Source organism: Trachemys scripta, chromosome 8, assembly GCF_013100865.1.
Source record: "Trachemys scripta elegans isolate TJP31775 chromosome 8, CAS_Tse_1.0, whole genome shotgun sequence".
NCBI lineage: Eukaryota > Metazoa > Chordata > Testudines > Emydidae > Trachemys > Trachemys scripta.
The window spans coordinates 72,145,630-72,170,202 of record NC_048305.1 but is presented as its reverse complement, the minus strand read 5'-3'; the positions used below and the strand labels follow the sequence as shown (position 1 = coordinate 72,170,202).

At 37.5% G+C, this 24,573-nt stretch overlaps 1 protein-coding gene across 2 annotated transcripts in view; it reads left to right on the top strand.

Annotated features, from left to right (window-relative positions):
* SNX7 (sorting nexin 7) overlaps nucleotides 1-16,208 on the top strand; it is a 53,044-nt gene extending 36,836 nt beyond the window's left edge. The window contains exons 8-9 of one of the 2 annotated variants that reach the window (XM_034779455.1): nucleotides 8,297-8,449; nucleotides 15,818-16,208. In XM_034779455.1, the coding sequence (XP_034635346.1) occupies nucleotides 8,297-8,449; nucleotides 15,818-15,898 (234 nt within the window). In that variant the 3' untranslated portion in view covers nucleotides 15,899-16,208. Of the gene's footprint in view, nucleotides 1-8,296; nucleotides 8,450-9,977; nucleotides 10,182-15,817 lie in introns of those variants that run through there. The other variant, XM_034779454.1, reaches the window with a different exon arrangement.
* The last annotated feature ends 8,365 nt before the right edge of the window (nucleotides 16,209-24,573 follow it).

The window sequence follows — 24,573 nt, the reverse complement described above, 5'->3', positions numbered from 1 at the left end:
AGCTCCTTCAGTATTGGGCCCCTTCTAACTTTTGCTGTATTTTTACAATATTTTTCAGATTCTAAGCTTTCATTTTAAAAGTATTAATTTTCTGCCATTCTGCTACAGAGATTCAGGTATCACAACGTGATCCTGTGCTGCTCTTTTCCAAACGGAGCTTTACAAAATATTGTCTTCAGCCAAATAGCAGTGGCAAAGGCATGAACGTACCTCTACCCTATTCAGCTCCACTGAGGTAATTAATTGGGACAATTTAAATGCTAATGTTAGCCACAGGCAATATTGTGGGGGGTTTCCTTTTTTTTTTTTTTTAAATAAGGAAATTGACAGCAAAACTATGAATGCAACATTTAAGGACATACAGTTCAAATTAAGTCATGGGTCCAGGATTTCACCCATGACATGTGAAAGCTAAAGTTCATATAGTGTTCCTTAAAATGCATGATATGTCTGTCTTATTTTGTGGCCATATAGTTAAATATACAAACAATAATATAATAAATCATGTGCATACGAAAAGGGGGAGAAAACTGTTTCATATGTGTAGTATGCCTGTGAACCTTGCTGTAGGAACGCTAATTTTAGCAGTTTTAGCACTGATAATTTGGGTTTGTTTAGTTTTTGTAAATCTATTGTGCTGTCTTTGTATTTGCATTAGGTTTTGTTTTTAATTTGATAAATTATGAGTTTCATCTTATACTCTCACACTTCTTTCTAATCTTGCAATATGACAAATAATACTCTCCTCTCACCCTCCACCTCTCCCCCAGAAATCTCTTGCAGTAGTCACTGAGGGGAAAAAGTGAGTGTCATAGCTATACATTATGTCTGTTATTTAAAGCCCTGATTCTTATGGATGTGTTTTTAAGCAATCTCATTCTGAGTCTCATTGATCGCTCCTGTGAGTAAAGTTAAGCATGTGTGTAAGTGTTTTCAGGATCAGGTCCTTGAGTACATGAGTACCCCTGTTAGGTTTACTACTTCAGTGCATAAATATTGGTAGGTTTGGGGTCTTATATGTATGTTTAGAGAACTCTTGAAATGCCTGTTCTTTTCTTTTCATTTTTTTATAGATATACCAGTAATTTTTACATTTTTTAATTCAACTTTGCAGAAAATCATTTTTAGGAAGTACATTAGTCTTTTTTATAATTAAATTTAATTGTGGTAAGTGAATTGTTTTAAGTGTTCCATCATTCTCTCACTTCAGTTTTTTACTTTGTTGTATAATGTCTGTATTTGCTTCAGTTTATTACTGTGTATTTGATTCAGCTATACATATGCTTTCGTGTAATTTAAAGGGCTTGACTAATTCAAACTGAACTCTAACCATTTTAATCTTTCATTCCTTAATATTTGGTTTTCTGGCGAAACTCTGATTTGTTCTGAAGTATTTCATTTAGTTATGTAGAAAAAGAAACAAATCACTTTTTTGTTTAACATTAATGAATCTATTTTAAGAGAACTATGTTTTTTTTTCCAGTAGCTGTAAAGTGTAGGAACAACCACTAGAATTTTGTTTTAAAAAGATAATTTAGTAATTGTCACAAGGTGCCAATCACAGACCAATCATAGCATTTGCAATTCAACCCTCCCCCCACATACTTAATTAGCAGCAGTTCCATTTGGACCAGAATAGTCCTAGGTTTTTGGCTTCTTTTCCAGATACCTCTAAATAGTAACTGCAAATGGGAAACTCTTTTTTGGTGTTCTGCTCCCCTCTGGCCACTAGTACACACTATTTTGGGTGCTTCTAATCATCTGAAAGCTTCCTCTCCTCCTATCCTGGCAGTACCTCTGCAAGGTTCCACTGCAGACATGCCAAACCCGTGAAAAAAATGCAGAAATCAGGCTTGTTTAATTGGCTTGTAAGCTAGTTTTTGGCTTCTTTTCTTTTTATCGGCTCCTGGCAGCAAGCAGGGGAGAGAGTCAGGGGTGCACACCGGGTCCACCACAGTCCCAGACTTCACGCTGGGGGAATCTAGTCACATTGAGTGTTGGGGTTCTTAGGGATTGGCTTGTTTTGGCCTTGTTTTGAAATGGGATTAGCTTGATTTTTGGCTTATTGTGAAAGTTGGGGTGCTTATTTACCGCGTAAAAGTTGGCTTCTGTGTTCCACTGGCAAATAGGCAGTTACCAGCCACAACAGTTTTAGTTCCATCTTTCAGTAAGAGGTGGAATTGAGGCATTAGATGAGGAAGTCACCTTGATCACCTGGTCCATCAGCCCCCACAGAGAGGGCGCCGATCACAACACATCATTTTTGGTGTTCTAGCCAGTCCTTCAGCCATCCGCTGGCCAGAATGTCAGTGGCACCGGACACCCGATCAACATAGGGTACTGCAGCCCAGAACCCCTAAGTGATCACCAGCCTGAGCCTCCCCAATAGCTTGGATTACAGGCGCGTGCCACCACGCTTGACCGGATGAGGAAGTAGGGATAGAAAAATGTTAAACCTATTTGGACAAGATTGAGCAGAGGGAACGAGGAACCCTACAGGAATAGCATAATATGGCTGTGTCCCATCCTGTGCTCAGTTGCACTACATGTACCTATGCTGGTGTTTTGAATTTTTTCATTGCATGATGAAAAAACACATTCATGCAACATTGCATTGCAACAAAATACAGGATTCAGTGGGTGTTCTGTTCTGGTAGGAGAACAGAGCTTTAGGAACAGTCTGAAAAATATGTTTAGCTTCCAGGGCCTAAAATTTTAAGACTTGCATTATTTTAAAAAACCTCTAATTCACAAGAGAGAGCATGTAACCCCGCTGTCGGTTGGGAACTTGGTGTCCTCCAGAATCCTAGTTTTATTTGTAGAATTTACAGATGTTGGCAGTTGTCCCTATCATGCCCTCTAATGTAACACAGCCTTGTTCTGGAGAGATGACCTCAGTCTTCGTACCTATGTAATTCCTGGCCTCTTTCCTGGAATTGCTAACAAATGTGCTAATTAGTATACCTTGTTACTTGGTGAGGTGTTAGATTGGCCTGAACTGACACCAGAAATTTACTTAGCCTAGACCATCAGATAACCATTAAATGATAGCTTTGTCGTTCTACTGTTCAGGTCTGGATTTGAACTAGTACCACAGGCTTTATAACTCCCTGACATTCCCTTTATTGTATTTGGGCTGTATATTTTACTTTAATACTAGGGTGGAAGGGTTTAATATTAGTATGCAACATAAACCATTTTCTCTAATTCACGTGCTACCCTTAAAGCTAAATAGAAATTCATGCAACTCTTGAATGAAATAAATGATTTTTTTTTTAGAAGAAAGCTATATTGTGTGTTTATAATTGGGTTAGTTCAGTGTGTATTATGTATTCTTCAGTGTGTTGAGTGGTTTTGCTGTGGAAACTTGTAGTTCAAATAAAGACTTTGTTGTTGGGAGTAACCATTGCTTTGTACAGTGAACTAACTTTCTCCCCTGGCCATAGTCTGGAATATGAGTTCTTGGTGAATCATGCAATGTCTGTTTAACTCTATGGTTTTCTGCTGGGATCACTCTGTAAGAGACTTAAGCTATCAAACTACTTGCTTCAGTAAGACTGGCAAAACAAAATATGTGCATAGCCAAGTTTTATTGTGAGGATAAATTATAACAGTAAGAAAGTATCTTGTAGATCGGTACCATACTGTGTTCACGTTACTGTTTAGAGACCAGGCCTTTATTCCCTGGTTTCTACTGTCATGGCTGGCTTGTTTGGCTTCAGAATTTGTCTGCTAAAGTGCATGGTGGTTCTTGGTTTATTTTCTGGTATGTTTCAAATAGATTCTAAGCTTCGTAGTCAAAATGATCAAATGGAACATACTGCCTTAAGGTCTAAATCCTGGCCTTGACACACTTGCGGCTCCGACTCTCCCATGGACTTCACTGGAAGATGTGTATGCTGCATATCTGTAGGCAGAATATAGCCCTAAGGGTAGGTCCTCGCTGCAAAAAAAGAGTGTGTTCTTAGCCAGTGTTTAGCTGGCTCGGGTTAAAATACCAGTGAAGATATGGCAACTCTGCTTTTTAACTTGGGTTAGCAGCTCAAGTTAAAGCCTAGTAGTGGCCTGGGGTTGAACTTGAGTTACTAACCCGAGTTAAAAGTTGAATTTCTGTGTCTTCACTGCTATGAAGTTAATGCAAGTTAGCAAACTTGATTTAAGAACACGCCTTTTTTTTTTAAATGAAGACTGCATATGCATTACTGCAAGAATATTCAACATTCCTAGAAAGTGCCACACAAGTAAAGGTATGTCATCAGCCACAGATAGCCAGGACAGCCTAAGCTGTTGCACCTAAAACTAGTAGTTTTGGAAGGATTTTATTTAAATTGTTAGTTGTCAGTAAACCATGTTTTCAACTGACACACACAAATTGATGGAAAAAAAATGCTCATTAATAGAGTTGGCGAGTGCAGTTCCCCCCCCACACACACACCTAGTGCCTGCAGGGATGTGGTATCCTGGGGCCTCGGCTGGGCAGGAAGCCCCTTGCAACGCTACTGTCATGGCCCCATTCACTCACTCACCAGCTGGGAGTTGAAGGGACCATCCACCACCCCTGGGCTGGAACCATTCAGCAGTGGATTGGCCTCCCTGTGGCTGGGGGTCTCTGCTCTGCCCAGCCAGGACTACTGCAGCCTCCCACAGGGATGTGGTACCTCAGGCCCCTTGGCCACACATGGAGCCTCATGCTGCCCTGCGGTCGCAGCCACACTCATTCACTGGCTTGGGAGTGCAGGGAGCCATCTACCATCCCTGGGCCAGAGCCACTCAGTAGTGGGGTGGCCTCTCAGCACCCTATTTTGTACCCTACAGTAACATCCCCCAGCACACTCCTATTACAAATCCTGATTGTAAAGACTAAAATTTGCTGATTTGTGCCACCAATCCCAGTGCAGCGTCAGTGAAACCAGGATGTCTCAGAACAATGTGTGATAAACAGCCTCTATCTTCCACCAACAAAACTCCAGCTGATGTCTGTGGGACAATGGGTTTGGACCAGTCTGTTCTGTGATGCTTAGGACTGGAGATGAAGCTGCAGCTCTGCATTCCCTGATTTGTGGCTTTACGTTTTGAGATCACTACATACAGCTTCTGCTGTCATTAAACAGTTACTGTCTGACATCTCTTTCAACTGTGAAAATTCAGACTGATAAAAATAAAAAAAAGCTTAAAACCCATAATTTCATATAACTGAGAAAATTAAAATAGATACAAATAAAAAATGCTTAAAAATAAAAATAGATATTATCTCTTGAAATTACAACCAAACAAATAAAAAACTAACTGAGTTCTGCCCAGCCTATTTATGAGATAGAAAATTCATTTTTCATGTATGGTGCCCAGTTCATTCAACTGTCTTCCCGTAATGCAACCATCAATTAAAAATACGTGGTATTTTGAAGAGGAAAAAAAAGCGGGGTGTAAGGGGTTTGGCATTCTACCTACATTTTAATTTCTAAGGAAGTCTGCTTTAGTGTTTTTGAAAAACACAATTAGATCATACAGGGTGTGGCCAAGAGAGTAATTTTGGTTCCTTGAGCTTCACCACATAGTGAAGTTTTGGAAGCAAGGCTATTAACTGACTGTGGTCTTGTGTTTTGTGTCATGCTGCTGATGGTGTATAGAATTACTGCTGTTCATTATTTGAACCGGGTGGATGTTCAGTCCTGTAGAACTATTATTTATGTATTGGTGTTAGCTGGGTATTTAGTGAGTCATGAACCAAGAGGAGCCTGGGGAGGAGGATCCAATCTCCAGCATAGAGACTGGATCTAATTAAGTACATTTATCTCAAGTATAAATATTGGAATGGGGAAAGGAGGTGATTAAAGGTGCTGTGCAAGGGGAAATGGCTGGTAAGGCTTAGTGATGTCAATATCTTTCAGAAGATGTTCCTTCCAGGAGTTTATGGCTGCTATGAGTGGCAATATGGTTCTACTCCTATAGCTTGCCCCACTGTGGATCTACTCTTGAGTTGAGATTGGAGGTCAGAAAGGTGAGGATTATACTTGTATACACATACCAACCTTTATGTTCTACAGTTTGGTCCTGGGGGGGCTCCTATCCATCAGGAAGAAGGACCTGTTTTGATGGTCTGGTCTCTGAGACAGAACTTGATAGATTCCAGATGATGATAGGGAGTGTGCTGTATTCCCAGCAAAATGATGGATTGATTGGTCTGTAGAATCATGTCCATGACTATTGATACAATAGCTCTAGATGTCCTCTTTATGGCATTGCCTCACAGATCATCTTGTTGTTACTGATTATTTGAGATGGTTGAAGCAAGAGGCGAAATCATGAGAGCATTGATGGTAGCAGCCTCATAATGTGCCCAACCATTTGTATCATAAAGAACTGGTGAAGTGCATGCTGAAAATATATGGGAAGCAAAGAGAAATTTCCACATAGTCTTGTATAATGGAAATGTTCCAGGTAGTGGGCTGCTTGGCTAATTCAGGTTGTCTCCACTTGGTTACAGAGGCAGTATTTTTCTTACAGCAAGGGATTTTCATGTGCTACTTGCACCCAAAGACATAGCACAGAGTCTTAGGATGGCAGATGCAGTCTCTTGGTCTGTGAGGGTTTCAAACAGGGTCACTTACTGAGGTTCTAAAGAAGTATGCTGTGCCACAGGCACCACTTATATCAGAACAAGTGTCCTTCATGGCTTGTTTAGAGTAGTGGGTGCACACCTCAAGCTCTCCATACTCTGTGGTGTGGTCTGAATTTTGATTCATACACATGCTGTGCATGTTAAATTACAGTTGAACCCTAATTATCTAAAGGCCTCAATGGTTATTGCAAACTTTTGGAGGTTCAGATTAACAAGAGCTTTTGCCCTTTGAGCTTCTTAGCTTCAGGGGAATTATTCAACTTTACACCAATGGAGCTCTTGACCTGAGAACAGGGCAGAGTGTTTGAGACACAGGATGTCTGATAAATGGGGTCTGCCTCATGAAGGGAACAGAAGGAGGTGGAGTTTCCCCTAGTACTGGCTGAAACTACCAGCTGCATTAATGGCAATATTTCTGCCTGACTTTCCCAGGTCCTTAGAGCACAGCTGAGTTTCAATCTTGCAGAATTGCAGCTAAGCCACTATAGAGCTCATCTTCATCTGTGCTCCTGCTAAATATAGAACATTGGCTCATTGGGGTCTACTGGGATAACTTGTATATTTGTTTTTCTTCAATAAGTTCCTGTTACTTGTATTCAGTTTTCTCATTCTTGTCACTTCACTCATTGAAGAATCAGCAGAAAAAAATTCTATCAAGATAAGAACTTGCACCTAATCTCTTAAACAAAACAAACCACCACCAACAAAAAATCCTTACTTCAGAAAAGAGTGTATATTACCAATGGTCATTGTGCAATCCCAGAATAGTAATTTGCTCCATGACTGTAAATTTATCTGTTACCATATTTGCTGCCAGCCAGATTCATCATGCTTGATTCAGAAATTGCAATAGGTACAAAGGTAAGAGCAGTTATTGGAAGGGCTAGATGGCTCATTAGGTAGAAGACCTTATCCCATTAAATGTCTCATATTTCACCAGGATCAACACTCAGTTTTGGCATCTATAGTAATTAGAAGAAACTGTCTGCTCCCCAGCCTGAAGGCTGCAGATCCAGGCTCCCTGAGAAGGCTTCTGCAGAAATGAAAAGTTAGCCTGCAGCAAAGACCTTTGTTTTAATTTTTTTTTCTCCCGCACTTATTAGTTCCTCAGTCAGATTGTAAGGTGCAATACATGAAAGTGGAAAGTTCCTGCATAAAAGTTACATTTCCTTCCTTCTGAATTGCCTTCCAGAGAAAATAGAGATCACAATTGTGCAAAAACATTAAAGACCCCAGCACAGTTTTCTCAGATGGCCTGGCCAAATTCCAGTTTGGATAATTGCATTCTGCATCCCGCAGAGATGTAGTGGTGGGTGTAGTTTTGTATTTTGTATTTTTTTTTTTTTTTGGCAGGGAGGAAATCCATTTCTATTCTTAAGTGCAAATAATGTGGTACCAAAGACTAACTTTGCAATTGACAAGATTATTTTTGGTAACAGTTTAATTCTTGTCTTGATTTTGTGTCATAGTCGTAGTTTAGAAGTTGTATTGAGGTACTTGGTTTGTATAAAATCCAAGATTAACAATGAAGCACAGGACTTTCTTCACCCTGAGTTTAATATTATGCTATGGTCTTGTATTCTGTTCAGCTTTCTATACTATGACCACCAGGTTTCAAGCACATTTTAAATAATGACTGTCTCTAAATAACTTAAACTATTTAATATTTTTATTTAGCTTACAGAAGAGATTGGAAATCTTGAAGATAAAGTGGAATGTGCCAATAATGCTCTGAAAGCTGACTGGGATAGATGGAAACAAAACATGCAACATGATATGAAAACAGCATTTCTTAATGTGGCCGAAAATAATATCCACTATTATGAACAGGTAAAACACACCTTTTTGTTTTATTTTTATAACTTTTTATTTATTTCAATTCCTCTTGGAAGTCAGTGTATTGTTTTTAAAAATAATTGTCTGTATCCTCATTTGAACGTGTTAAGTTCAAATTCAATATTTTGTCAAATTGGTGTTTAATTGGCCAGTATACACGGTATGTATTTTACTTGAGCCCAAGCATGCTGATCCTAAGTTCATCATCAATAGAGGGCAGTCTTGTTTTACTGAGCACAAAAATTTGAACATATATTTTTTTTCTGTTCAATGTGAGCTATAGTGTTTCAGTTGGGAAAACCTTTTACTGGGGCTGCATGAGGATGCTTCCCTGAAAACACTCACTCATGTAAATGATTTTGTATAAAAGAAAACTAATTTTTTTTTCTTTCATCTTTACAAATTAACTGTATTCCCAGTGCTTTATGAACTAGGAAAGATCTCTTATATCCTTCAAATTGCAAACAAGCAACAAAATCAACAAAAAATAGTGATGATAAAATTTTGGGGAAATTACTGGGAGAATACATTATATACTTTAAAAAAAATTAAGTCTACTTAAGCTGTGTCCTTTATATAATGGTGTACTACATTGGTACTTTACATAACAATCCCTTAATCTAGAAAGAAAGCAAACAGTGTCATCCCAAGACTTTTATCAGCAAATATGGTTTCTAATCTTCTTTGTTATGACCTCCTTTGACAAGTATATACACTTTCTGATTAAAGAGAGTGTATACACTTATTTATAAGGAGAACTAGAAAACATTTCACAAGGTTTGCGGAGTGTTCTGCGAAGCTTCTTCATGATCAAAAATGGTATTGTTCTCAGTGCACATTTTGTAAGAATCCTGGTAGGCTAGATATTTGTGTGCTTTTTTCATTTTTTTTTTTGGTTTGTTTTTTGTTTAAAAGCTTCTCTTTACTTTGAAAAATGTACTGCAGCCCAATAAACTATTTGTTAATTGGGAAAGAAATAATTTGTTTCCTTTATTAATACAATTTTGATACTTTGCAATCTCCTTTTTCTGAGCTTTTTGTGGCTTACTCTGAATGGATGATTGTGTCCTGATTTTACAAATCATTGCAATGGAATGTAATTGAAAAGACAGAACTCATGATAATCAGGTCCACGTAATTAACATATTGTCCGTGGGAGGCATGGACATTGACGATCTGCTGTTACATATTAAGATCAAAGTATTTGCTGAAATCAGACATTAAAGTTTTTTGGTATCCTCTTCTTTTTCAGTCATCTAGTTACTTCTGACTACATCAAGAATATGTACAAATGTTAACCATGAAGGAATATCTTGTTAACTTGTAGATAAATTGAGACAAGATACAGTCCCTGGGTTCTCTTTCATGAAAAGAAATGGTCTTAGTTTAGTTAGGACTTTAATTTAAATATTTAAATATCAGAGGCCTTTACAAAACTGTCTGTATTAAGTACTATCAAACTGATATAGCTGAACAATTAGGGCATTTTTAGGTAATTTCTTACAACGCTCTTTTTATACAGAAATTTTTTGATTTGTTTGAGAAGTTTGGGTGCGATGAGGAGCATGTGGATATCTCGGGCATACAGGAATCTGTAAGCCACTTTTCCTTTCCCGTGAAGATGTCCTAGGAATGCACCACTGTTGGTGACCTGCAAATTATTTTTTTGAAATGGTTTGTGTACCCTTTTCTGCCTCATTATAATGCCTGAAAGAATTTATTTAGAGAGATGGATGGGGGTGCGGGTGGGGATTATATACAACATTTATAGTAAGTCCAAATCCAATCAGCATCCAGGTCCTCAAAACATTGAACCTAGTTCTTTCATCAAAAACAGGAAAGTCAGAACCGGGTATTTCTAATGCCAGAAACCAACAAAGAACTTAACAATAAAATTACCCTTACAGGCGTCTAGTATATGATTGAAGTGAAGAGTGCAAAACTTGCTTTTCCTTTAATCTTTAAGCATGTTGATAGTTGCAAAGCAGAAGTGCCTGAGCTTAATCTTTTGACATTTGGCACTTTTTTGATGTTACTAGTTGTGGAGTGTTGGTTTGTCCTGACTAAAGAAAAAGTGTGGTGCAGTGAAATACTCAGATCATTATACGTAATTACAAAATGTAAACTACTTAAAAATTTTCATCACTAAAATGGCTGGTCTAATGTAGAGAGATTTTTCTCCATTTGATGGAGATATTGAAACGAACAGATATTTAAAAAAATCTTTTATTACAGTAGTTTTATTCCTGAATTGTAACAAATGAGTTTTTCTTTTAAGGAATTTATATAGGTGGGATCAGTGGACAGAGCCCTGATCCTGCATTTGGAGTGATACAGGCAGATTTCTCGCACCCATATGTATCTCCATTGACTTGAGCACAGGAGCCAACTAGGTATCGTCTATTAGATTACAGACCAGTTGCAAAATACTGGAAACATAAAGTTGTTTTTGTGTCCAAAAGGTGGAGTTTACAGCTGGGCAAGTCACCTATAGCTTAGAACTGATTATGGTTGATTGAAATGTCAGTTAAATATTTTCTCATTCTGTACAAAAGTTCTTCACAGCCATACTGGAAAAAAAATATATTTAGTAAAATAAAACAAGATACCAAAAAAGTCACTACACAACATTTTATTTTATGTTATTAATACATCTAAAATTCAAAGATCACATGATACAATTTAGGGAAAGCAAAGCAGATAACTGGAAGTACTGAACTCTGGCTTCAAAGAACTACTGCGGTTACTCCTGTTTGTTTTCCTCACATGCTTTTTCTCACAATCTCTTCTAGTACCAACAAAATTAAAAACACATTAACAAAACTGCCACTCTCTTCTGCCATCAAAAGAAAAAGAGCCTTGGTAACCCATTTCTTCTGGAAAAGCCTGAGTAAAATGGCTGGGCTTTGCAACAAAATCTGAAGGCCAGAAAAATTTGTGGAACCAAATGACTGTATGTCCCAGAGCTTGTGTTTTCCAGTGTGTGTTGGACACTCCATTGAGTGGAGGTAGAATTCCTTTCATAATGTACAATGAAAAGTGATATTTAATTAATTTTGGCACTGAGAGAAATATTTTTCCTTCTGCACGAATGAGCCTTTCTTTTAAAAGATAGATTCTAATTTTACTTTTTTCATGTGTCAAACTACTGTAATCCTGTTCAGCCTTTGCAGATTAGTCAGAAGCAGAGCTAGTTTATCTTTGATAGGATAGTGAGATCCTTACCAGTACTAACATTGCTTGCTGTTCTCGGAGAATTTAAATAATGTTCTGTGCTAATCTCTTATTTATTGATTCAAATTTATAAAAAAGTTTCTGTCCACAACCCAATGTGCTGTACAGTCAAACACATGCAAAAATGGGCCAAAAAAGCCACATACCTAACAAAGTAACTTCTCTCCAACTCCAAATCTTTATTCAACCTTCTCTTCCTAGGAAAAACCTTTGCAAAATGATTTGTAGTGCACCCTGAATGTCTTCATATTGACACATTTGGTTGGTCATATCCTTGCATAGCTATGTTAGCTGCACATGCACGTGCTTCACCTCCTACCTTAGGCGGTCCACTTTATAAGCTTAACAAATGCTTTGTGTGTGATTTTTTTTTTTTTTTTTAACTTTCCAAACTTGGTTAAATCAAAATCTGTTTTCCTCCAGAAGACAGGATACTCTCCTGTAAGAGGGCGATTTGGATGCCAGATTTCACCTTCCAACCTCCAGTCATTTCAGCTATAGGAATTAAAAGCAAAGCTCTTTTGTTTATAATAGGAAGTGGCTTTTTCCTACCCCTCTGTCTCCCTCACTCTTTTTTGTGCTCAGGAACTGCTGAACTGTACATGCTCAATCCTCTATAAAAAGAAATAGAAACTCAGCCTAGAAAACATCACCCCCCAAAAATGATTTTTTTAAGAATGTCATTAGCCAATGTCATTAGCCTGAAAATAGGGGGAATGGGAATGAAAACAATTATGCATCTTTAAATACTTCATGCTGCTCCTGCCATTATTATTGTGCATTCTATTTTTATATATTATCATGAATTAGACATCCAACTGTGCAGTATGGAGACCTTTTCAGTGTTGTTGCTAAAAATAATTCAATATAAATATATAACTCAGTGCTCTAATGAAATACACATTAATTTTAGCTTTAAATAAAGTAGCATTACTTAAGATCTTGTAGCTTCATTTTTGCATATTTAGCTTTTTGGTGTGATATACAGTAGTTTTATGACTAATTGCATTCGAAATGACAAGCCTTATAAGTACAAATTAAATTTCCTATTAACATTTTTTTTCTGTCTTCCTGGTTGAAACCTGTTGATGATCCTTTATTTAGAAATCTCCTTTTTCTCTCTACCAGAAGAACTAAATAAAATAAGTCTAGAAGAATGGCTAAAGTACATATTTTTAAAGTAATGTGATTTTATGTAGTTCATGTTTCACAGTATAAAAAGCTTGAGCCTAAGGCATAGAGACCTAGTTTTGTGTTGGTTAATTATAAATCTTGTCAGCTGTAGCACCACAGTGATGTCTGACAACAAAATGAGCCACAGTAATTCCTATATTTTGGGAAATGAATTTTTGTTACATAAATGAGAATAAATATACATAACTAAAAGATCTTTACATCTTTACTTGAAAAGACTTCAGTGGACTGGTTCTGTAAAAAAAAAAAAAAAAAACAAAAAAAAAAGAGCAAATGTAGTGTGAATTAGTTTAAAAACCTGTTTTGTCTCAGTTTGCAGTGGTAATACAATGTCACTTTTATCTTCCAACCAACACTGCTATTTTTTTATTGAAGTTACTCAGATGTATGTACTGTGAAGTCTTTAGTCACATGGGCAAAATCTAAAACAATTAAAAAAGCAGTGATCTAGTATCAAAAAAGACTTCAGTAAATAGCATTCAGCACACATCCTGACTGAGCAGCCCTCTCAATCCCCAGAAAAAGTTTAGGAAAATAGATGTGCCTTGCAACATTCCATGAAGATAAGCCAGTCTTGGCACTGGTGAACCATGGTGGGGAAACAAATCCCAGAATCTAGGATCATCACTGGAAAGCACCCGGCAAGTAGCCACCCCCTGGTCATTTTACACCAAGAGGAAGCCTCCAACTCAAGTATCTCAGATATTCTCAGCTGCTGTGATATTGTACATGAGAGAGAGAGAGAGAGAGAATCTATAACAACTCCATTTATTAGGGACTTTACACAGAATGTCAAAACCAAACTTAATTTCCACCCATAAATCAACTGGCACCAACTGCTCCCCTTTAGCACTGTTTCTGCTGTTTCTCTCCTCGTATTCAGCACTCTTTCGCCATCTCAAAGTAACCTTTCCCCAGTCTAGTCATTCAACACAGAAATGCAGCTCTTCACATGAATCCTATCTAATGGTTTCATTCCCCTCCCTCCTTTGAAATTGAGGTGCCTATCTCCAGAATGGAAATACAGGGTTACTGCTTGCCGCAGAGAAAGTGGGAATCAGTAAGGGACTTTGTCAGCAGGGAATGATCAAAAAAGGGTCAGAGGGACGCTGTACACAGGGGGTCTCTAGCACAAGGGATGATCTAAGCCACCTTGTGAATAAATACAAACCATAGAGCCACTGACATGTTCTGTAGTAATCAAGGATCCATACAGAATAAGGCTCCTAAATATTTTCTTTTGTTGCTCTCTTGGGCATTTCGATACTAACCCTTTATATCTTACAATGTCATTCTTTTGAGACCAGGTTTCCTTCATTTTTCATGAATCCATGATCCTGGTCATTTGTGTTGTCATTCATCCATCCCCCTGCTTTGTCCTCCTGTGCTTCCCTGTGTCCCAGCCTTTGGGATTTTCTGTTGAGATTCCTTGTGACCTTTTCACCATCCCACCTACTTGCTTGCAGGTATCCAGGAATACCAAGACTTGGTCACTTTAGAAGAAAAAAAACAATCCTGAAAATCATGGAATCCAGGGCTTTTGTGACAATGACACATCTATCACTATTAATAAATAGAGATTTCATGGCTAAATTTTGAAGGTTTTTCCTATAAATATGTCAGATAAGACAAAAGCTGTAACTTCACCTATCAACCTTTTCACTTCTGCTAAGCAATGATGAATGCTGTGTATTTTATTTTATTCAGGTATAGTAAAATATTATAGCTTAAATAGCTTAGTTTTTCACACAAGGAACAATGCCATTTTCAGAGCAATTGGAATTAATATTAAGCTTGAATAGATGGAGCGTGCTGTTCGGTATTTAATATGATAAATGCTTTCCTCTATAGATGTTCAGAAGACTTATTTAATATCAGTTTTGCAGATTCTTCTTCAAAAGATTGTGTACAGGAAGTAGTAATTAAGGTGTGTTACTCTTCTGTATTAACAGCTATTTGGGTAAGAAAACTAAATTTCATGAAAGCATGCACAATTTCATGTTTTCCTGAAGCATCAAAAGTGATAAAGCTACCACAACATAGTGGCAGCACTGAATGTTTTCACCTTTGTAATGGCTCACTCTAGGTGACAGAAACTTGGAAAGTTTGAAAGCTTTGGGTGCTGACTGACGGTGCACACAACAATCATTAATCATAGGTTTTCTCTGTGAACTGACATCTTAACATTCACCTGTAATTTAAAATGGTTTGCCAAGCAACTTTTTGTGTTCTGCGCTACAAACATTCATACAAATCAACTTGAGCCAAAGAGGATTTATCAAAGTAGTTTGATGCTAATATATAATATTGGTTTCTAAAACGAAAAACTGTTCACAAAATTAAGAATATGTTTTGCCATCAGGAGAGGTATATGTTTGTCCTAGAAAAGCTACATTTTTTCCCTCCTCCCTTTGATTCTATTCCTTAGTACACAGAAAAATCTGTGACTTTTTGAGTGTTTAGAAACAAATGGGTTTGATTTAATTTAACTGAGAAAGGATATTAGATCTCCAAGTATGAATCCTTAGAGATTGCTAAGGAACTATAACCGACAGTTGATGTTGCATTCCTTTTAATTTGATGCAGTCTATTTGGAAGATATCTTTGCCTGTATGTGAAGGGAGAAATTAAAGAAGAGCATAATTAATGGAAGACTTCTTACCGTGTCATCCCTTATGCTAATATGTACACTTGTGATGCTTGCAGTGTGCGCTTGTCATTATCCAAGAGTGGTATTTATTTGTAGCTCAGCATGTTGGCTAACAATATATCATTGATCTGTCTAGGAATTTATTACTCACTGTAACTCCTCACAGAAGCATTTTGTGGTAGATATAGATGTAGATAGATATAAGTCTTTTCCTGTTTTCTCCTTAGCTACCAGTTTTACCAAAAATCCATATTCCTTATTCATAAGTATCTGTTTTCTTTAAGTGCCTTGCTACCTGGGAGTCCTTCCTGACATCTCAAACAGTGGATCTTCACTTGGGAGAAGATTCTGAAGATAAGCCTTGAATATATTTCCAATTGATCTTCCTCTTCAGTGCAGTTTCTGCCAACCAAAGAAGTGCTCTTTATATGAGATCAGATACATTATGAAATAAAACTGTAAGAATCAGTGACATCTGGAAAACCAGCCTATTGAAAACTCAGGTATTCTAGTGTCCTGAGCTACATTTTTGGATCATGGTATATATTGCTATATATTGCTCAGTAATAATTTTACACATTATAAGCAAACACTTGCATAAAATTGTTTTCTTAAATATTGTGTAATTTGGATAAAAATATTTTAAATATGTAAAAACTCAATTTTAATAAAAAGTTTAATACAAAATTGGTTTTAATTCTCTTTCCTACTCATTAAGAATTAAATTTTCCATTTTAGCTTGCTTTGTTGATTTTTATTTGTAAGATAAACTTCCCACATTTCATAAAACTACATAACAATTTTCAGGTAGTTGATCATTATTTTTTTTAATTGATTATGCTGGTGTCATTCCATGGTGAAGTGGTAGCTAACTTTTATCACAAGTCTGTTTTTGACCGTCCCTAATTCTCTACGAAATGTAGATCAGTCCCCCCTGAAATTTTCCATTATCATCTTATGCTGGGATAGAATTTCTATGGAAGTTTTGAGCCAAGTTGACAGTACATCAAAAACTACTTGATTTAGAAATACTTTTATTTGTATATATTATAGATAGATAAATAGATGGGGGGCGTGATTTCTGGTAGCCTCAGAAAACTGGTGACTGACTTTCTAGAGGTGAAAGTAGTGACCTATCCCTTCCCCCACTACATCTGAAACTTGAAGATCTGTGGCTATTATTGTCTCTGACCTCCATAATACAGAAAGGACATTGACAGCTGTATATCAAGAAAGACATCAGAGACACTTAGTATGTTAACAAATTTTGGCTTTGGTATATTTTCATAATTTACTTTTCACTTTATTATTGATATTTAACAAAGCTGTGAATTGTGATGGGAAAGTCATCAGTTACATGGTGCTCTTTCATACCAATATATTGTTTATTCTATGGGGTGTTTTTAACAGTTGAATAATTTATAGCAGATTTGGTTTTTATGATTTGTTAATAGCATTATTGTAAAGTAGAGACCAGATCTATTCATTATTAAAATATCATTACCATTTTTGTAGGATGTAACACTATTTTGAATATAATTTGAAATTCTTCAAGTGATTTTTCAGACAACTTTATTGGGTGTTTGGCCCTATTTCTAGACACTTAGCTTTCTTTTGTGTTGTCTTTGTTTTCCTTAGTCTATAACTTACAAAATGTTTCAACTACTCTATTAACACCCTGGCTTATTCTCTTACATTTTCAGATTTTCCTTGCTGTCTGCTGGTTTTGCACAGAGTCCAACAATTTAGCGTGGGGTCATCTTTCTAAGGTACACAGGGTGTGCTTGAGCAAACCCCCAGACTTTTAGATGCTTATAGCCTGCACCCTCTATTTTGGGGGATTCTGCACGCCTTGCCACAGAATTGTACTGCAGAATCTAAGTAGTCACTTAAAAAAAAAATTGTTTATCGCCTTATGGTAATGAAAATAACCCTGAAAATCTGAACAGTCATAAGAACATAAGAATGGCTGTACTGGGTCAGACCAAAGGTCCATCCAGCCCAGTATCCTGTCTGCCAACAATAACCAATGCCAGGTGCCCCAGAGGGAGTGAACCTAACAGGTAATGATCAAGTGATCTCCTGCCGTCCATAACCACCCTCTGACAAACAGAGGCTAGGGACACCATTCCTTACCCATCCTGGCTAATAGCCATTAATGGACTTAACCTCCATGAATTTATCCAGTTTTCTTTTAAGCCCTCTTACAGTCCTAGCCTCCACAACCTTCTCAGGCAAGGAGTTCCACAAGCTGACTGTGCGCTGTGTGAAGAATTTCCTTTTATTTGTTTTAAACCTGTTGCCCATTAATTTTATTTGGTGGCCCCTAGTTCTTGTATTATGGGAACAAGTAAATAACTTTTCCTTATTCACTTTCTCCACATCACTCATGATTTTATATACCTCTATCATATCCCCCCTTAGTCTCCTCTTTTCCAAGCTGAAAAGTCCTAGCCTCTTTAATCTCTCCTCATGTGGGACCCATTCCAAACCCCTAATCATTTTAGTTGCCCTTTTCTGAACTTTTTCTAATGCCAGTATATATTTTTTGAGATGAGGAGACCACACCTGTACGCAGTATTCAAGATGTGGGTGTACCATGGATTTATATAACGGCAATAATATATTCTCCGTCTTATTCTCTATCCCTTTTTTAATGATTCCTAACATCCTGTTTGCTTTTTTGACTGCCGCTGCACTCTGCGTGAATGTCTTCAGAGAACTATCCATGATGACTCCAAAATCTTTTTCCTGATTAGTTGACGCTAAACTAGCCCCCATCATATTGTATGTATAGTTGGGGTTATTTTTCCCAATGTGCATTACTTTACATTTATCCACATTAAATTTCATTTGCCATTTTGTTGCCCAATCACTTAGTTTTGTGAGATCTTTTTGAAGTTCTTCATAGTCTGATTTGGTCTTAACTATTTTGAGCAGTTTAGTATCATCTGCAAACTTTGCCACCTCACTTTTTACCCCTTTCTCCAGATCATTTATGAATAAGTTGAATATGATTGGTCCTAGGACTGACTTTTGGGGAACACCACTAGTTACCCCTCTCCATTCTGAACATTTACCATTTATTCCTACCCTTTGTTCCCTGTCTTAACCAGTTCTCAATCCATGAAAGGATCTTCCCTCTTATCCCATGACAAGATCCTAGAGAGACAAGGTGAGTGAGGTGATAGCTTTTATTGGACCAACTTCTGTTGGTAAGTCTCTGTCTGTTTCTCACCAACAGAAGTTGGTCCAATAAAAGATATTACCTCACCTTCCTTGTCTCCCTAATATCCTCAGACCGACACGGCTACAACTACACTGCATGAACAGAGAACAGACAGATACAATGTTGTATAACTGAGTCTGAGGAGGACTTTAAATGATAGGTCTGAGTGGTATAAAGCTTTCATCTCTGAGAGTTCAACTCTGAAACTTAAATGAGAATTTTATATCAATATTAACTATTTTATTGCTGATTTTTAACATAAATAACCAGCTAATGTGTTTGTAGCACAATCTTCCTGGTACCAAATCTCAGCTATCCCCGACCTCACTTCCACAATCTTGAACTTCCCCTGACATCTGACTATAGTGCCAGTGATATTTCTGACAACTATGTTAAAAACTTCGTTTCATAATTTGTCATCATAGTGTCTTCTGTCATCTACCTAAATTGATGGTTTTGGTATGAATCAAGCTAATTGTTCCTATTCACTTTTACCAGGATCATTTTGGCTTTTGTGATTCTCTTTTCTCTATGTTGGCACGTGAAAGAGAGTATACTATGTAAAATGCAGGTCATCCATCCAAAATGTGGCAGCTACATTTTTAGGATTGGCTCCTCTCAGGACAGGTGTTGCTTTCCTCACAGCAATGCCATTTCCAGACAACCTAAGAATGGGTTAGGATTGGGGCAGCCTGCTAGAATGCTTTTCCAAACAGAGCATCACACTCCCTTGGCTGAACTTTGCTGTCTGCTGGAGGGAACAAAGGTATGGTGGCAGTGCTTTTACATCACCAGAAGTTATAGATGTACCACACATCACCTGAACCTGAGAGAGAGATGGCCACAAACTTTCAGTGAGTCAATTTCGGGAAGTATTTCTTCATAAAACACCCAGTCAACCTGTGGACCTCATTGCCAGGGGATGTTGTGAAGGCCAAATGTATACCTGGGTTCAGAAAAGAATTAGAGAAGTTCATGGAGAATAGTTCCATCGATAGCTATTAGCCAAGATGGTCAGGGACGGAACCCCATGCTCCAGGTGTCCCTAATCTCCAAATGTCAGATGCTGAGACTGGACAACAGGATGGATCATGCAAAATTGTCCTGTTCTATTTATTCTCTCTGAAGCATCTGGTCAGAGGACAGGATACTGGGCTAGATGGACGTGTCCCAGTATCGCCGTTCTTATTTTATTTTTCCTTCAATTCACTAGTCAGGAAGTACCAAAATCTTAGAGGACTGGAGAGCTGCAACTATATTCTGTTTCAAATGCAGGGTGATAGAATATGTACAGCTAAGGAAATGCACAATTGAAAAACCACCTTTATTTAAAAATGAATGGAAATAACTTGCTCCAAAAACCTTTTTTCTGTTAAAAATATTTATATTTTGTGCGCAGGCCAAAAAATATGATTCTATTTTAAAAGTTTTGAGTTCGTCCACAGTGTGTTAAACTCAGGTATTAAACCTTTGACCGGAGTCATTTCCTTTAATAATTCTATCACTTCTAGTAGATTGTTTAGGAATTAAGCTTTACTATGTTTACATTAATATTTAACCAAGAGTGTCAAGTAAACTACCAAGTGTCAAATTCCAGGCTCAGAACCTTGAATCCATTGTTTGCATTCAACTAAAACAGTCTTGTAATTCTGATTATGCAATATGACATAATATTCGCTGTTCAACCAGCAAACCATTTTTAGGCAGATATAATTGTTTTGTAGTGAATATAAGTAAGCTTGTTGAATTAAAAGTTAGAAAACATGGCAGTTTCAATATGTTTCAGTGTAATGTATGTTTGAGTCCTAAGGTCAATTTTAATATCAGTAAAGCAATGTGCATATTACTTTTGTAATTGTAAAGAAATGAGTTGATTACTTCTCAATTATTTTTTAGTCTCTGGAAGCATGTTTATTTAAATTGTAAATTAAGATTTTTTAATAGTGAGAATAACCATCTATACCTGAGCAGGAGCTCCATATGCACTGAGCTACCACAGAGCATGTGGCTCTTGCACGGAACATTTTTTATTCAATTAATTTTTAACATTATTTGGAGGCTGGGTCAGAAAGTTGAAATCCAGCCATATCCTGACAGGTGCTGAGCATCTGATCTTGAACAAAAGCCCACAGAAGTTGCATGCCCCCTGCACAGCTTTGGATATGACCCTTAAAAAGGACAAGGGACATTTGTTAGAGACACTCCCAGGATTTTCCATTTTGAAAGCAAATTACACTCTTAACATTCACCGATACAATTTTTTTCAGCTCCTTTTATTTCTTGATTCCCCCCCCCCAGTAATATGCTGTTCTTCCAATTCAATTAACTAAAGGAGCCATTGCAGTAGAAATTATAAGTCTGCAAGCTTCAGTAAGTCTGTTTTTCAAAGTGTTAAGAAAAGTGAAGGAAGAAATTTATAAATCAGGACCTAAACAGAAAATCCACTTTGTGTAGTGCTTTCTTTCTTAGTAAGAAAAATTATGCACCCAGACTCTGTAGGTTGGGTCTCAGCATCTCTGAAAGCAGCCTTGATGTACATTATTCTGTTAGAGAAACAAAGAACAAATCTTAAATCAACATCAAAAATAACTGAATGCTTTATCTGATGTAAACAGGGACTATATCTCTTTATCATGGTCTCTTTCTCTGGCAGCCCCTATAAAAATGACAAGGGCAGGCAATTATAGGAATGCAAAGTAAAAGAAAATTGGAACCAGCTTGTTTAGAAGGGTGCTCTGCCTCTGAAAATCAGGCCCCTACTAAGTGTCTAAAGTTGGTTACCTAAAATTGGAAACTACTTTTGATTAATTTGGGCCTACATCTTCCAGTTCAGTTTCTCTAGTTGCAAAATGGAACAATACAAATCTCAGGGGTGAGCTGAGGGCTAATTAGTTAATCTTTGAAGATGAAAAGTTTTATATAAACTTGCTGTGTTTCGCCACCTATCCCTCTCTGAGTTTTGTCCATTGGTCATAGAATAATAGGACTGGAAGGGACCTCGAGAGGTCATCTAGTCCAGTCTCCTGCACTTATGGCAGGACTAAGTATTATCTAGACCATTCCTGATAGGTGTTTGTCTAACCTGGTCTTAAAAATCTCTGATTAATGTCATACCTTTTGCATGGCTGATAGAATTCTCATTTGCATAAAAGGAAAAACATCATCAGTGTATTTGAAATAGATATTCTATTTGAGAGCATAAGGAAATCTGGTTTTTTCCTTTATTTTATTTTATTTTTGAGGGGAAAGGAAGATTAAAAAGGGATTAACGTGTAAAGTTATAGCAAACTGGGGCTGAAAGGAAATAGTTAATTGTGAATAGTTCTTAGACTATGGGTTACGTTCAGTGACAGCTCACTGGGAGAAAACTAAACTTTGTAAGCCAAATTAATTGTGGCAGCTTGTCCTACTAAAGTAAGTTCTTCAATGTGCATTCGTGACTCCCAGAATGTTAGTGTATTGCCTTGAGCTGCAGATGTTTTGTTACCATCTCATGGAGTGGAAGAATAAAAAAAAAAAGTCAGAAAAGAAATATAATGGGGCAGATACAGAAATGCTCATGTTTATTAGATTAACATTGAAGCTTGAGGTATTTTTTGGTTCCTATTCTCTTTACTATTTCATTGTAGAGTTTTCTTTGCTTCTGATGTTGTCTGCTACCCTTTCCTGATGTTTTAAATTCACAGTATCAACCTTTGTCCCCTGTTTCTGTGGAGAATGAGACCTCTACGTTGCTTGGTAGGTATGTGTTCTTCATGATTGTTATAGAGGATCAAAAGGCTTTAACTGGCATCTCAGTCCGGGATTTTACTAGGCAACCACTTTACTACTTCCAGTGCACAGGGACTTTTTTCAAACCCATATGTGGCAAATAGATATGTTTAATATCATAATACAGTACCTTTTAATAGACTACAGTGTGACTCACTAATGTTAAATTGTACAATATCCCAAAGGTTTTTATGTAAATTCCTATACATCTTTTCTACTGCTCTAGGCATTCTGGGGCAGACTCATTATCTGTTAGGAAGATGCGTAGGCCTCATTTCTGCAGTCATATTTTGTGTCGGTGAGATTTGTCTTGTAAAGGTTATTTTTACTTTTTTCCTCTTCCTTTCATCTTTCTATTTCACCTTTTTTCTCTTCTCCTTGTCTCACTTTCTCTTCCTATTCTTCTCCAACAATATTTGTTAGTATATTTGCTATTTTTCTAGGCACCAAGAAAGCTCTTGTTTTTATTCCCAGAGGCTTGCTCCTGCACCATTGTAGTCTGAGTGTTTTGCCATTGACTTCAATGAGAACAGGATAAAATCTGTAATGGACATGTGGGCTGGTATACTGATTTCCAGGCCCCACAATAACCAGTCAGATGGCTGTCAGTTGTGATCCCCTTTTTTCCAGGCATGCCTTTATGAGAACTTATAAAGAGTCTGTCATAAACAGATAGTTAAGGGTTAATGCCTCTTTTACCTGTAAAGGGTTAAGAAGTTCACCTAGCCTAGCTGACACCTGACCAGAGGAACCAATGGGGGGACAAAATGTTTTAAAAGGAAGGAGGGAAGTTCCCTTTGTCTGGGTCAGTTTCAGTTTTGGCCGGAGTGGAAAAGATCAAGGAATCAGCCTCTTATCAGAGTAGTGAGTATTAGAAAAGGAATAAATAGGTTTATATTTATTTTCTTTTTGTAATTTGTCTTGGGCATTAGGGAATAATCAAATTGGGTATGTTTTGTGTAACTAAGTTTTTGCCCAGGGGAACATCCTCTGTGTTTTGAATCTGTTGTCAGTGAGATCATCTTGTATGCTATCTCCCAGAGGGTTTTCTTTTACCTTTCTTTTTAAAGGTAATTAATTAAAGCCTTTTTTTAAGAACCTGATTGATTCTTCCTTGTTTTAAGATCCAAGGGGTTGGATGGGTGTTCGCCAGGGAATTGGTGGAGGAGTCTCTCAAGGCTACCCAGGGAGGGAAAGGTTTTTTGGGGGAAGACAGAGTTTCCCAAATGACAAACTATTTGGGTGGTGGCAGCCAGACCAGATCTAAGCTGGTAATTCAGTTTAGGGGTTCACATGCAGGTCCCCACATCTGTACTCTAAAGTCCAGAGTGGGGGTGAAACCTATGACAGAGTGCAAACAGAACAAAAACATCAGTAGTAAAACAGACAGCAACTGCAGTCAGTAACCATCGTCATACAGGCCTATGGGCAGGGTTCCAGTTTACACCCAGCTGTTTCCCCTCTCCCCGTCTCCCAAGCAGCCTTTTATATTTCCGCTGCTCCCTCTGGTAGGTGAGGGTAATTGGCTGCTGCATTAAGCCTTTAGGGTTTGGTCTAGGGAATGCCCTTGTACCCTGTCAAAGGCACTTCAATGATTCCAAAGGTGGGAGTTGAGCCTGAAGGGCATTAGTGTTTGAAGTATTGCTAAATATGTGCTCCACAGGATTCACCATCACCATCTGGCCAGTCATGGAAGAAAAACGCTTTCCTAAGAGTTGTTGCTATTTGGGCTTGTATCATCAGCAAGGAGTCCAGCCTGCTCATGAGTCTTTTTTTTTTTTTTTCCCCCCTGTGTTTGCAGTCCGAGGGCAAATGCCATCAATAGATGCTGTGGTGTTTACCACCACTTATAGTGTATGTGGACTCTAGGTAGGACAGGTACATGGCTGATTCCTTCTTGAACCAGGAGGCTGTTATTGCAGAACGTGTACACGTGATACTGTTTACATATTTTAATTGCCTATTTTCATAGCAGAAAGCATTCACCATGAGTCCTTAGTTAACAGTAACTACATTAAAACTGAATGAGACGAGAACAAA